This window comes from Mus pahari, chromosome 10 (genome assembly GCF_900095145.1).
Source record: "Mus pahari chromosome 10, PAHARI_EIJ_v1.1, whole genome shotgun sequence".
NCBI classification, from domain to species: Eukaryota; Metazoa; Chordata; class Mammalia; order Rodentia; family Muridae; genus Mus; species Mus pahari.
Genome location: NC_034599.1, coordinates 54,906,406 through 54,917,278, shown reverse-complemented (window position 1 = coordinate 54,917,278; position 10,873 = coordinate 54,906,406). Strand labels below are relative to the sequence as shown.

At 47.2% G+C, this 10,873-nt stretch overlaps 1 protein-coding gene across 3 annotated transcripts in view; it reads left to right on the top strand.

The window, feature by feature from the left end:
- The window catches only part of Thsd4 (thrombospondin type 1 domain containing 4), a 560,327-nt gene that overhangs the window by 521,604 nt on the left and 27,850 nt on the right, over positions 1–10,873 (top strand). For all 3 annotated transcript variants that reach the window (XM_029543546.1, XM_029543547.1, XM_021206618.1), the window contains 3 exons: positions 2,694–2,869; positions 5,754–5,850; positions 8,518–8,793. In XM_029543546.1, the coding sequence (XP_029399406.1) occupies positions 2,694–2,869; positions 5,754–5,850; positions 8,518–8,793 (549 nt within the window). The remainder of the gene's footprint in view (positions 1–2,693; positions 2,870–5,753; positions 5,851–8,517; positions 8,794–10,873) is intronic.

Sequence of the window (10,873 nt, the reverse complement as noted above, 5' to 3'; positions counted from 1 at the left end):
TGGTTTTTCGAGACAGGGTTTTTCTGTGTAGCCCTGGCTGTCCTGGAACTCACTCTGTAGACCAGGCTGGCCTCGAACTCAGAAATCCGCCTGCCTCTGACCTCCCGAGTGCTGGGATTAAAGGTGTGTGCCACCACGCCCGGCTCTTGTCTCTTTTTTTAAACATCTTATTAACTTTTTAGAATACCTTTTTACTTGTTCTTTGACAGTTCCACGCGAGTTCTGAATCTTGGTGATACCCAACCCCCCACCCCTCCACCATTAACTGGGGAGAGTTTTCAACATGTCCCCTCCTAACTTCTTGTCACCCTCCTTTTGTGGCTAACCTACGGAGTCCAGTTAGTGCTGCCTGCTGGACTGTTGCCTGTCCTTGCTGGCCTTGTCTTGTCCAGGTGACCATGACCACAGTGAGTACGTAAGAGCAGTGACCAAGTCCTGTCCAGAAGACAGCCTTTCTCAGCACCCTCCCCATCCCCTGTCCCCAGGACGTGGCCTGAGCCTTGGGGGTTTGATGAACATGTCTGGTTTAGGGCTGGGCTCTCAACAGCCACTTACTCTCAGCACTCTGACAGTTGTGAGCCTCTGCATGGCTTATCCACTGGAGAAACAGGTTTCTCTAGCCAAGGCAGCACTGACCTTGAATACAAACATACATATCAGAAGGCAGTCTGGCAACATATATGAAAATAGGGACATCTTTAAGCCCAATATACCACTGTCATGTAGGCTTCCAGGTGCCAGATGTTTCTGAAAATTCCCATATGGACCCCACCACTTATTTTCCCATTAGTTCAACACCTTCCTTGCCCTTCTTCTCTCCTTTCCTCACTGGGATCATGAGCCCTCGTGAACTTAAACCAATCACTTCATGTCCCTGAAGCAGTGTATTGCTACTCAAGGCAGAAGGGGTTTATTCTGTCTCACAGTGGCAGGAGAGTCATGTGGCAGGAGAGTCATGTGGCAGGATGAGGCAGCAGCTGGTCACACTGTAGCTGTAATCAGGAACCAAAGAGAGATGAACAGGAAGTGGGACTCAGCTATAAGCCCTCAAGGCCCACCCTACCCCCACCCCCCACCCCCGTGACCTACTTCCTCCAGAAAGGCTCCACCTACTAAAGGTTCCAAAACCTTCCCAAACAGTACCATCTGGAGTCCAAGTGTTCAGAACATAAGTCTGTGGTGAACACCACATTCAAACCACAACTTGGAGTGCCTGAAAATTGAGGCTAGCAACAGCTGCCTAGCAACACGGGGAAGATTACATCTGACAGGGCCCACAGAAGTCTCCAGCGCAGCCCACAGGCTCCAAAGCCCACAGAGGCTGGGGAGGTGGCCCATCAATTAAGACACTTTCCATACAGGCATGAGGACCAGAGTTTAGAGCTTCAGGACTCAAGAGAAATTCTGGATGGAACTAGAAGCCCACCTATAGTAAAAGCAGCCTGTGGAGATGGGAGCCGAAGACCAAGCCAGCCACCCTAGTCATATCCAAAAGATAGGAGACCCTGCCTCAGTAAGCAGACAACAAGATTGAGAATGATTGAGGAGTCCTGGCATTGGCCTCCAAGCTTAAACACACACACACACACACACACACACACATACACACAGCTATCCAAAGGAATTAATGCTATCCTGCAAGGAAAAAGGCAAACCATTAGACTGTTATAAAGATCTAGATTCATGAGTGAGACTCACCCCACTGTTGAGGAATGATGGGCAATGGGTGGGAACAGGAGCTGATCAGAGCTTACAAGTCTCCTATAAGAAAGTGGTGCACCCCCCTTGGGGGCTCCCAGAGACTGAACCATCCACAAAAAGCATACGCAGGCTGGACCTAGGCTCCCCTGCCTATATGTAGCAGATGCATATCTCTGTCTTCATGCAGCCCCCCCCCCCAACAACTGGCAGGGGCTGTCCCTAAATCTGTTGCCTGCCTGTGGATCCCATCTCCCCAGCTGGGCTGCCTTGTCCAGCCTCAGTGGGAGAGGACTTGCCTAGTCCTGTAGTGACTTGAAATGCCAGGGGGGGTGGGGGGAGACCAATGGAGCCTCCCTGATCTCTGAGGAGAAGGGGAAGGGGGTTGAGGGGGTAAGGGAAGAACCAGGAGTAAAGGTGTGCCAGTGATTGGGATGTAAAGTTAATTATTTAATTGATTAATGGAAAGAAAGAAAGGCAGGCATTCCTTTAAACTCCCATTGTCTGAGGCCCTGAGATAATGTTGTGCCAATGTCAACATGCCTTCCTATTTTATAAGAAAAGCCAAGACTCAAAATTTTTATGCAATGTCTCCAAATTTTCAAATTTATGCTTCATTATATTAAAAACAAAACAAAAAAGCAAACAAAAACACTACAAGAGCTGAACTTGGCCAAAACTAGAACTTGGACTGGAGTGTAGAAGCCCCTCACCTCAGTAATGATGCACAGCATAAATTAGTTTTCCCATGCCTTATTCTTCCCTTGCTGGCTTTTTCCCTCTGTTTTGCATCCTTTGCTCCTTCAGCCACTCCCACCCATCCTTCATTTTTCTTCCAAGTTCACAGGGAAGGGAATGGTTGAGGTGAGCAGTCAAGCCAGAGGCAGTATTCGACCAAACCATGAGTGCCCTGGGGCCATTCGCTGGGTGACTTGGGTCACCTTCCTAATGCACACCTGAGCTTACCAGAGAAACTGGTTCACTTGTCTCCACAGCCTTGAGAAGTCGCTCTGGCCGCTCCATCATCAATGGGAACTGGGCAATCGATCGCCCTGGGAAGTACGAGGGCGGAGGGACAATGTTCACCTACAAGCGACCGAACGAGATCTCCAGCACTGCTGGGGAGTCCTTTCTGGCTGAAGGTCCCACTAATGAGATCCTGGATGTCTATGTGAGTTTGGGGATATGGGGGGGAGGGGCTGTCCTCTGAGTTTGGGCTTCTGTCGCTTCCAAGGAATACACTTTGAATAAGCAAAACGTCTTTTCTCAGGCTCAGTAAAATCATTTGAGTGAAGCCTATTTGAGGGACTCCTTCCAGTGCTTGGCATTGGTCTTTGACATTTACCCCTGAATGTATGAGGCTCACAGAAACCATAAACTCTACCAGGTGCTTTATTACCCTCGGAGTTTATGGACCCAGTAAAACCAATTTTACTTGTTGAACCGAATCAGAGGCACACAAACCCCCAGTTTCATGAGGCCTGGAGCCCCTCCAGGCTCTTTCCTCCCAATGCTAATTTGGCATGTTTTCTTTTATGGCAAAAGAAAGAAAATGCCAAGTGCAAAGCAGCCCATGGGCTCAGCTCTCTCAGCCCTGTCAAGGCAAATGGAGAAGGAGCACTCGAGATGACCCCAGATGGGACGGCGACGCTTTAGCTGCAGTGCAAGTTCCCTGCTTCACACACACACAAGGCTACAATTGCTTTACTTGAAGCCAGAATATGCAGTTGGCCAAGAGTTGTTTTTAATGGTCTTTTTTAAAAAGAAACTACTAGAGGAGTCCAAGGCACTCAGTCTATAAAGTCTTGCAAGCATGAGAACCTGAGTTTCAGCCTCAACACCCACGTAAAAGGTGGGTGTGGTGACACTTGTCTATAATCCCAGAACTATTGAATCAGAGACAGGAGGATCCATGGCACTTGATGGCTGGCCAGCCTAGCCTAATAAGAGAGCCCCAGGTCCCAGTGAGAGACCTTATCTCAAACAGTGTGGTTGATCCAACACCCACGGTTGACCTCTGACCACCACAAGCACACATGCATGTGCGCACACACACTAAGCCACTGGAATCCAGTCTTCTGAAAAGATGTGGAACTAAAGGATGTCAGGAAACAAAGGTTTAAAATAAATATGCAGATATTTATTATTAATAATTATGAATTTATTATTCCACAGTGGCCTCTAACATTTGCTGTGTCAGAGCTTTAGAAATCGTGTCTCCAGCTCTAGAGTTCTGGTCTGTTCCTCTTGAGGGATAGTAGGCTGGAAGTTACAAAAGAAGCCTTGTTTTAGTTAATTTGGGGTGTTTTCTGTGAGTCATCCAGTTGGTTGGCTGACTCTGGGTAACTCTGAATGGCATTAGAGGTGAAGGCTTTGCCTGTGAACAGCCTCCTGTGGGTGGTCTAGAAGAGGTGGCCAACCATAACCCCATAAACAGCGTAAGGCGTTCAGTGGCAGAATCTAGTACACTTCCTCACAGAGAAGAGGAACAGGAGAGGGCAGAAGGGGAAACAGAGTCTGTGCAGAGGGGACTGAGAGGGCTGGGGTGGACCACCAGAGTCTGTAGTCACACAGCAGTGTCCCTCAGGGGTCCTATGCTCCGCACCAGTGAGTTGACATTGGCTTGTGGTGTGAGGAGTCTGTGTGCCTCTCACGTCTGCCTGCCTCTGGGTGAGTGATGGGGAAGAAACATCAAGAGTGGGAAGAAGGCAGGAGCGGGTGGAATGAGTGGGAAATCCAGGTGTGACTCATGGGTGAGTGCCGGGCTATGAGACCTCAAAAACCAATCAGAATTCTCCTCTCTCCTGATGAGGAAAGTCAATCAAGAGGTCTAGAGACTGACTCTGGTTTGCCTACCTGGTCGGCAAGAACCACTTTACAGAGTGGAGACACCAACAAGACTGTGTGTCCCCTTGCTTGGCTCCCAATTAAATTGTAGATTTGGGTGCTGTTGCTCCAATCCGCTATCACTCTGCTCTCTCCTACAATAGCTGTGAGCACAGGATGAGCTGGTGGACAGGGATGTTTCTGTTGGCCTTGCTCAGTCATCTTGTGCCTCTGTCCCAGATCTCTGCAACCCAGCTTCCGGCTGCCACTCTGCCTACTTATAGTTTTTATTGTTGGCTTACTCGTTTGCGTGTATTCATCATTGTTTCCTCAACAAATATGACCCAGGTAGCCTTACACTTTTATAAGTGTTATTGTTGTTGTTGTTGTTTTGGTTTTTGGTTTGTTTTATTTTGGGTTTTGTTGTTGCTCATTTGTTTTATTGGTTGTTGGTTTTTTTTGTGTTATTTCAGGGTTTTTGTTTGGTTTGGTTTTTTGTTTGTTTGTTTTTGTTTTGGAGGGGTTATTTTGTTTTGTGTTTTGTTTGTTTGGGGTTTTTGTTGTTGGTTTGGTTTGGTTTGGTTTGGTTTGGTTTGGTTTGGTTGTTTGTTGGCCTGGGTTTTGGTTTCCAACTCTATCTCATTATAGTTCAGGGGCTTCCTGTGGGTGAAAATGATTGAGACCAGGCAGCAGATGGGGGAGAGGACTGAGCCAGCGAGCCTTACTGGCCTAGTCGAGGACATTAAAGGACAACATTAAAGGAACCCTTACTGTTCTAGGCTAGCCCTGCTCAGGAGAGCTAGTCCTTGTTTGCTTGATTCTGCCACCACCTAGCGTTCAGACAGGTCCCTCTGCAGTGTAAAGGTCTTGGAACATTTCAAGGCCACTGACCCAAGCCCTGGTTAAGTATGGCTGCGAGCCACAGGTTCACCTGCTGTAGATACTGTCCAGTTTAGACTTTATAAAACCTTAACTTTTATCTTCATAAAATCTTGACAATTTGCCTGCTTTTCTTCTGATTCGTATGCACATGAAGTCTTTCATTCTTCGAGAGCTACATACAAGAGGGCACTGGAAGTAACCTCCTCTAAGATGTCGTTGGTTTATTGCTGCAACTAGATGGCAGCTTGCACATTTAACTACAGTACTACTTACGTTATTGAGACCAAAGCCATCCGGAAAGGAGTGTGTGCATGCAGGCTGTGGTAACATTGACTTTGTGTCCTCAGATGATACACCAGCAGCCCAACCCAGGAGTTCACTATGAGTATGTGATCATGAGGAACAACGCCATCAGCCCACAGGTGCCACCGCACAGGGGACCAGGTAAAGCCACCAAACATGCTGGGTCACTTTCTCTTAAAGTGCTCTCTCTCTCTCTCTCTCTCTCTCTCTCTCTCTCTCTCTCTCTCTCTCTCTCGTTATGTCCCTGCCCTCTGTGTCCTGAACAATGCAGAGAAAACCTGTGGGCACATATTTCAAGTCAGTGGACTTGGTATCAGAGCATGTTTCTCCGTTTAAACCTCCCTGATGTGTTATTTCATTCACTTGATGCTAAGCCACAGAAAGACCCCACATCTGAGATGATTACATTGTCTTCCTGTTGCTACTGTAGCAAATGACTTTCCAACCAGTAGCTTAGAACAAGATGAAGGTCTTAAGAGTTCTAAAGGTCAGCGGCCTCAGAAGGGTTTCATGAGGCCAAGACTAAGGTGCTCCAAGCAGAATCCATTTCTCTCTGGTCTCAGCTTCTGGAAGCCTCAGTCTCCATGGCTTCTGACCCCTTCCTCCACCCCCCCAAAGCCAACCTGGTGACTCTTTCCTGCCCACCTAAAACTGCTCCAAAATAGCAGCAGGGCTGGGTACCCCGTGAGGAAAGGACCAGGGTTCAGAGCTCAGAATCAGCTTAATTGCCAGATGGGCATGGCAGCCCACCTGCAGTTCCAGTGCTCAGACAGCCGGTGCAGAGGATCCCGGAGCAGGCCGGTTGGCTACTGTGGCTGCAGCAGTGCATTCTGGGTTCAGCTGAGTGACCCTGCCGTAAAGACGGTAGAGAGCAATCAAGGAAGACTCTTGATATCAACCTAACCTCCACATACATGCATACATGCACTCTAACTCATGTGCATTCACAAACATGTAGACAGATTTGTACATATACACATGCAGAGAAAAAAGTAATAATAACACAAATTAAAACAAAACACAACAAAAATGTATCAGCCTTTAATTCGCTTTTCCTCCCAGACGGAATATCTCTTACCAGTGCAAAGAATCTGCATCACCCCCTTTCTATTAATAATAATAATAATAATAAAGCATTTCTGCTGATGCTTTGAGCATCTGTTTACATATCAAATATCACTGCTTGCAGTTAGTCAGTTCAAAGCCAACCTGAAGATTATGCACTTCTGAAGCTGGCAGAGCATTCCATCTCTGTCAACCCAGAGGCTGCAGATACCTGATGGGTGTCGAGTGCATGCCTGCTTGCAGCAAGCTTAGGGAAAGGCCCTGGGATCTGGGAGGGGCTAAAGCAATGTGTGGATCCTGTCTCTCTGCACTGACTCTGCTGACACGCTCACATGAACAGCCTCATGGAACCTTCCAGCTTCTGCTGAGGGCAAAAATAGAGGGTGAGACTGAGAGCTGACCCCCAGTCTCACCCTAAACATGGTAAGGTTCCTAGGACCTTGTGTGGTCCATGCTGGGGCCCTTAGTGCTCGGGAAATGCAAAGCCTCAGGCCATTGGAACGTTGCTGTCTAAATAGGCCTTCTCTGCTGTGCCCTTACCCTGCCCACCACTGATGTTTGTGGGAACTCCGATTTGTCCTTCCTGAGAACCCACGTTTGCACTATGCTAAGGGAGGGTCCCCCTCGAACCAAACAACTTCCATTATCTGTCAAAATGAAAACAAGCAAGAAAATCCAGGAGCGTAGCTATCTTTCAGACTTGAAGAGGAACAAAAACAGAGAGACCCCATAGCTCAAAAGTGGCCAGCCGCATCTCTCTGCACACATGTGTGCACAAAGCCATGTCTGTGCATTGTTGTTCAGCCAACAACCCTTCAGTCATGCTGCTGAGTTAGTGCATATATATGCTGCATCCTCTTTTATTCCATTCATAGTTGTGCTATGATGTCATTTAATTTTTATTGTCAGTACACATTGAAGCCTGTTGTCTTGCTATGGCATAGGCTATTTTAGTAACCACATTTTTACGTACAGCTTTAAGTAAAAGAATGAGACCGTGTATAGGATAACTATTCTAGAAACAGCATAAGTAGGTCAAAGAGTGTGTGCATTTAAAATTCGGAGCAGTGGTGCCAGTCTGCTTGCCAAAAGCTGGCATCTGTGTGTAAGATCACGCATACTGAGAGAAGTGGATGTTAGCTTCACCAGAGGACTCAGAGACATGAGCTTCCAACTCTCTAACTCTTATCGTAAGGTAAAAAAGAGTTGAGAGTTCCCTGGTCTGTGTCTTCGTAGGTGATACGTTAATTATGAGTGAAGCTGAGAGAGTTTTTTTTTTTTTTATGGCATTTGGCTGTTTGTATGTGTGTTGTGGGGGGACCATATTCCTGTGGACTTTGAAGTTCCTTGCTGATTTTTTTCTTTTTAGATTTTTTTTTTAATGTATGAGTATCCCATTGTATGTCACATGTGCTACCCCAGGAAGCCAGAAGCGGGTGTTGTGTTTCCTGGGACTGGAGTTATAGATGGTTGGGAGCCACCATATGGGTCTGGGAATTACATCTGGGTGTTCTACAAAAGCGGTCAGTGCTCTCAACCAATGAGCCATATCTCCAGCCCCTTATTACTGATTTTTAATAATGTTTTAAATATGAGAGAGATGAGCATTTCCTTTTGGAAAATATCACTGCTATTTCAAATGAGCGCCTACTGCATCCTGTCCAGTGGCAGGATCCTTTTCCATCCTCTTTCAACTCCGTGTGCAAAGGCTTCTCACTTCTGTACGTGTGCTGCGTCTCCTAGGAGAACCTTTCAATGGGCAGCTGGAAACGGAAGACAGAGGCCAGGAGGACGGAGAAGAGAGGGAGAAGAACCAGGAGACGGAAGACTCACAAGTCGAGGCCCCTGAGGTATTCACGTCAGAATCCACGCAGACCTTCCCAGTCAGGCATCCGGAGAGATTCCCTTCCCACCGAACAGACAACTTGGTGCCCCCAGCACCACAGCCCCCAAGGCGAAGCCGGGACCACAACTGGAAGCAGCTGGGGACGACAGAATGCTCCACCACCTGTGGGAAAGGTAAGCCTTCTTAGGAATCCCAAACCAGGCAGATAAGGGAGGGCCCAGCGAATGAGGCAGCCCCTCACCAACTTGAACCACCCGTAAGATGGTTTGCTTATGGGACAGACTGGGTGACAGGTTCCCAAGATAACCCACTGGCTCATCCAGTAGTGGGACTCAGAAAATCTGTGCTCCCACCCGCTTTATCACAGTGATAGAATACAGATCTGAATGAGCAAGTAGACGCATGGACCAAGTCCAGGAAACCAGCTTCCAGGGATTCCTTCCAGCAATGATATGTTCACACCAAAGACTGCCAGCCAGAGGTGCTCACCCAAGCTTTGATGCACAGGTATTTATGAAAGCATTCCCAGGTCTCACGCTAGCACCTCCGAGGTCATGCTGACATAGGAAACCAGGGCATCAAGCACACAGAAACAGACGACGTTCACTGTCACACTAGGCCTTCATGACTCAAAATCTCAAGCATAAGAAAAACTCAGGCAGAGTGTTACTGTGCCCCAAGGTTGTATCTCAGAAGCTATTCAACAAAGACAGGCAATTAAAAAAATACAGAGCCAGACATTGGATGTGCATGAATCTCTGAGTCTGAGGTCAGCCTGGTCCATAGAGTGGGTTCTAGGAGAGCCAAGAGAAACCGTGTCTCAAAAAAAAACCAATGCAAAACAATAACAACAAAACAGCTAGCATAGATCTTCTGAGTTGAGCTTTCCCTGTGACTATACTGTAGTCAATAATCAGAGAACATGTGCACAGACTCTGGAGTCTAAAAATTGAGAAATCAGGTTTATAGATGGCTGGTGTGAATGCCATGATCTAAAGGATTCAGGGGAACAACATACCTGGGATTTTGGCATTTCGCTGCAAGCTTTCATCTTTCACCTCTCCCTTTCTGACTCTCCTGATAAAAATGTTAACCCCAGGTTCCTCCAGTGTCCAAGCCCAGTCAGCCAGGACCACCAGAGAAAAGCCCCTGCCCTAATAATGTCACATCTGTTAACTGTTGCAAGAAGAGAGCCCGTGTGCTCTTGTGTGTGAACATGCAGCCTCTCTCCAAGGAAAAGGCAGATGGTATAGGACTGAGGAGAAAGCTGGAGTTTTTGGTGAATTTAGATAAAATGGCATTTTGATAGGCTCAAAGCAAAGCATGACTGCAGGTTTATCTCAAGGGTGACATTTGTGAGGAGGTCCACATCAGGTCTAGACTGTAACACAGATCCAGGGCCCTTCCCTTGGCAACTTCAAAGTCAGGAAAGATGGAGGTATCAGTTTCTGGAAACCCTTGTGTGACTGCTCTGCCCCATGGTCTGGAAGTTGACTCTGCCTCTGTTTCAAGGTGACTTGTGGTCCTCTTTACGAGGAAACACCCATGAACTACAATCTATTTTTTAAGATTTATTTATTTTATGTATGTGAGACACTATAGCTATCTTCAGCCACACCAGAAGAGGGCACTGGATCCCATTACAGATGGTTGTGAGCCACCATGTGGTTGCCGGGAATTGAACTCAGGACCTCGGGAAGAGCAGTCAGTGCTCTTAACTGCTGAGACATAGTTATAATCTTCTCCCTATATAGACTGCAGGCATCTGATTCTGTTATTGCCCTGAAACAGTTGTTCTCTGAGGAGATGTTACCATAGAAACAAAAGCTATGCCCCACTCTAAGCGTCCTAAAACCTGGAAAGCCACCCGAGACATTGATTCGATGATTAGTTGCGGTTTTTGTTTTGTTGGTTGTCTTTTTCCTCTCGTCAAGAGATTTGAATCTGGGTTGGGGAGATGGCTCAGTGTGGAAGAACACTTGCTGTGCAAGCATGGGAACCTGAGTTCAAATCCCAAAACCCACATAATAAAAGTTGAATGTAGAGCATAAGCCTCTATAATCCTCAGCTCCCTTCAAAGAGATGGGAGGCAGAGACATGAAAACTCCTAAATTGCCTACCCTGGCCTACACAGCAGGGAACCACAAGGAAAACCTGTCTGAGAAAACGAAGACCAGCACACTAGGTTATCCTCTGACATTTATACATGTGAACACACACACAGACAGACAGACAGACAGACAGGCAGACAGA